The sequence below is a fragment of the Miscanthus floridulus genome, unplaced genomic scaffold, assembly GCF_019320115.1.
Source record: "Miscanthus floridulus cultivar M001 unplaced genomic scaffold, ASM1932011v1 fs_477_2_3, whole genome shotgun sequence".
In the NCBI taxonomy this organism is placed as follows: Eukaryota; Viridiplantae; Streptophyta; class Magnoliopsida; order Poales; family Poaceae; genus Miscanthus; species Miscanthus floridulus.
In genome coordinates this window covers 28,084-32,030 of record NW_027096814.1, presented here as the reverse complement: position 1 = coordinate 32,030, position 3,947 = coordinate 28,084, and the positions used below count along the sequence as shown (strand labels likewise).

Sequence of the window (3,947 nt, the reverse complement as noted above, 5' to 3'; positions counted from 1 at the left end):
TCCCGCCTCCCTTTCCCGCGATTCCTCCGCACGCGCAGCCTGCTCGCTCCCGCCTCCGCTTTCTCACAGTTTTGCTCGAGTGCATATGGACGAGTGTCAACTAGTCAGCTGTCAATTCTTTTGCTTCTGGCTCCTCGATCTTGCTTCTTTCCCAGAAGAAATTTCATACTCCCTACATTCTAAATTATAAGTCGTTTTAACTTTTTTGTTCATTCATTTTACTAGACATATTATTATATCCAGATGCATAGGTAAATGGATGTATCAAAAAAAATTAAAGCGACTTATAATTTAAAATGAGGAGAATAATTCGTATGCTTCTAGGGTCTAGAAAGACATATGGGTCCATCGCAGTGCAATTAAATGTACAGTCATGCAGCCGAACGATTACTATGGAACTCGCGCAAAGCCGAACGATCACTATGGAAGTCGAGCAAAGCCGCAGAGCAACATCGCTGGCACGAGAAAGCACACGCCACGATTCTTATGTCAGTACTGTGTTTTTTTTTTATTTTCCTGCATATAATTATCGTTTTTACTTTTTACATGTCTTTTTGCAAATATATTATTGGAAATTTTCCTTCGCCCATGCTCGGGAGGCTGAAAAACTTAATTATGTCTCACTATCTCACCAGTAGCAATTCTATACATCGTTTTACTACGATGTTTGCACAGACTGCATTTCATGGTACTGCTGCGCATACCCATTTTTCAGCTATTGCTAATCCTGTAAAATTGTTCCAAAACAGCAAAACAACAACGTTTTAGTGAAACAGTGCAGCTCTACAAGAGCAATTGCTCACATTTCGCACTAGTTGCAAAAGCACGAGACATGTCGCTGCAAGAGTGCAAGCAACAATATGACAATAGAGTGGTGCGATTATCATCATCATCGGCTGTCCTTGCCGGTTTATGCTGTCCAAGCAAACATTTCCGTCAAGGATATCTGGCTCGTGGATCCCAATCCTCGCCAGGAAGATCTCAGCGCGACAATCTAAAAGGGACCGTTAGGCCATTACACCAGCCGTGATAATAGCACTTCCGTGACGGCTGACGCTGCTACTCCGTTCTCTTCATATCCATCCTTGTTTCCTGAGGTGATCATAAGTTCTTGACCGCTTAAGCACTAAGACCATGCCTCTCCATAACAGTACATCCTCCATATGAATTTCACAATTTTCATCACCCCAAATGATCCTTGAACCTTGAAGAATCCGTACATGAGCAAATCTCCAGTGCTGCTTAGAATATGTTCCGATCGATTCACTTCTGCTTCAAAGTAGTTTGTCACCACCAAGGAACCTTAGTAAGTGAGGTTTCACAACTAAAGTTGTCACCAGAACCAAATCCCTTGTAGTGTGACTTGGCATTGGCAACACGGAATATTAGCAAGAGGTGAAGGATCTATCACTTACAGTATCAAGCGGATAAGCATGAGGTATGCACTTACCAAGCATTACATTCAGAAAGGTGGAAGAACAGCCATCCATGTCCGTAGCCTGTGTGCAGCACCACCTTTGCTCTTGAGTAAGCCAATTCATCACCATGCTCTTGAGTAAGCCAATTCACCACCATGCTCTTGAGTAAGCCAATTCACCTCAGTCAGAAATCTGAACATCAAGAAGCTCGATCAGGGAGCAAGGGCATCATGTGCCATTACATCGACACACATGCGCTCGCATTTGAATATTGCCATCTTGCAGATCTACTTTTTGGTCTATTCCAGAGGTATCAAACTTGCTAGGCTGAGGCTGTAACATGGTTATTGGTTAATGTCAAAATATAGACAGTGAACGTCTAGTAAGAATTAAGATTGAAACATAGTGTTCATATATGCTTACCTTCTGAGCAGCTGCATAGCCATCAGAGTGTCTAGAATGCAGCACAGGTCATTCCACCCTGACATCAAATGTATTGTGTTGGAATCCTGCCTCGTTTTATAGCTACAGCTCATCAGAATCAATACTTGGGATTATTTTCTTTAGTATATTGAATGTTGATGCAGGCATGCTACATTCTGAACTGAACTGCAGTAGCTCATTCTCAAGAACAGCAAATGCATCAGCAAATGCCTGTCATATACATCATAAAATGTATGAGTTCTCAAAACTGCAATTTGTTACCCATATTATATTTATATGTCTGAACACAACAGGAAAATTATAACTAACCTTAATACATTGGTGAATGCGGAAACAATTCCTGCCCACATTGTTAGCAGGGCAAAGTGGATCATCTATGTGAATCGGGTCAATGCTGCAAAATCAAGCATATTCTCATAATTAAAACTTACATAGTAGGTGACAGGAGTAAATGACATAAAATAGTAACATAAAATTTTATTACCTGTGCCCTCTTTCTCGATTCAAATAAATTCCACTTCCTTGGATGGAAATGCGCATATGGCGTGGATCAAATATGTTCCTGGCATTAAGATTACGAATTATATGTAACATACTCGATAGTAGCTGTTCCAAAAGAGAAGGAACAGAAGGTCCTATTGACATTCAGGGCTTCAGGCACACTGATGCAAATGTTTGGCCCCATGTCATTATTAAACACAGTGTTCAGGTGTATTTTCTTACCCAAAGAAGTACAAGAAATCCATCAAAAGGCTGCCCAGATTCTGCCAAATTACAAACATTATGGAAATGATTACAAGGATACAAAAAAATAGACCGCAAATAGAGCGGTAAACTCAAATATGGTGTTCATGATTCGCAACTTACTTGGTTAATAGGCCGACCAAGATGATGCTCATGCTGGAGAAAACGAACAATTAACAGCACCTACAAATAAATTAAAATTGAAGCTTTATTTTTCACAGGTCCTCTGAAAATATCAAATATGACACCAGAGAAAAACTGGATCAGGTAATATGCCATCAATCAACATAATATGCTAACATGAAAATTAATATAGGATAGTAAGTTTGAACTGAACTATCCAAAGATCACATGCTATATGCAAATAGAAGTTAGCTGGATTGTGGTCTGTTTGTGTTTCACTGTGAGCCAATACAAATTTTTAATATCTTTACAAGTAGAAAATCATCTCTAGAAAAGGATCAATCCAGACTTCCAGAGTTCAGATAAATTAACCCAACCATCGATAAACCCATGGTCAAAAATATAAAACCATGATTAACCTACTAAACTTAGGGCCTGTTTGGTAAAACTCCCAGAGGACCTTCTAGGCTGAATCCATGAAGTGATTCTCTAAAATGAACTAGGAGGCTGGGAGCTAAACAAAAGGTAGCTTCTCCTGATTCCCTCCACGCACAGAATCGATGTCTACATATGGTTTATCCTAATGAAACATAGAGAATCACTTTTGGCCATAGAATCACTTCCCACAGAGAATCAGGGGGAGTTCTAGCAAACAGGCCCTTAAAAAGGTGTTTAATCATCATTAACTCGTAATTCTCTTTTTATAGCCCTTAAAAGTGTTTAATAATTACTAACTCGTAACTCTGATACTTATAGCGACCTGACAGAATACATAAGTCTGCATAAGCTTATGGACTCATTTATGCATAAGAAAGTTGTCCAATGCAAACACACTGTAAAAGCCATAAATTGTCAATGAAGCAAATGAAGGGCTATCTGGAAAAGTTACATACCAAACAGTAAGAGCTTAGACCACCTGAATAGGGGTGGTCCAAACTCCGGTCAGCCAAAAACTTCTTGAGAATCAAGGCAAGAGGTACAACCGCAGGAAATTGCTGGGTCAACTCGCGTACCTGTATAATTAACAATATAATAAGGTGGGCAAATAGGCTGGGAAATCCTGCATACTGCTTAGTAGTTCCATCTTGCAAAATTCTTGTGCATGTTGGTAAGCAATATATCATTAGCAGCAATGTGTGTGGTGCATGCATTATCTACTCAGAAAGCTACTGTACCAAGCAGCTGGCTGGCTGATCATTCATACTGCTAACATAAAAC

The 3,947-nt window shown here is 39.8% G+C and overlaps 1 protein-coding gene across 5 annotated transcripts; it reads right to left on the bottom strand.

Moving 5' to 3' along the window:
• Positions 1-572: 572 nt before the first annotated feature.
• LOC136531926 (uncharacterized) lies at positions 573-3,933 on the bottom strand. 5 transcript variants are annotated; one of them, XM_066524585.1, is made up of 8 exons: positions 3,623-3,933; positions 2,730-2,789; positions 2,586-2,626; positions 2,347-2,424; positions 2,172-2,256; positions 1,842-2,072; positions 1,451-1,610; positions 573-1,362 (listed from the first exon to the last, which is right to left on the bottom strand). In XM_066524585.1, the coding sequence occupies exons 1-6, from the start codon at positions 3,878-3,880 to the stop codon at positions 1,944-1,946; spliced, it is 651 nt and encodes a 216-aa protein (XP_066380682.1). In that variant the 5' UTR covers positions 3,881-3,933; the 3' UTR covers positions 573-1,362; positions 1,451-1,610; positions 1,842-1,943. The 5 variants fall into 5 exon arrangements, with proteins under 5 accessions (XP_066380682.1, XP_066380683.1, XP_066380680.1 ...); XM_066524586.1 differs by having other exon boundaries at positions 574-1,269; positions 1,416-1,751; positions 3,623-3,931; XM_066524583.1 differs by having other exon boundaries at positions 574-1,362; positions 1,451-1,751; positions 3,623-3,931.
• Between the last annotated feature and the right edge of the window lie 14 nt (positions 3,934-3,947).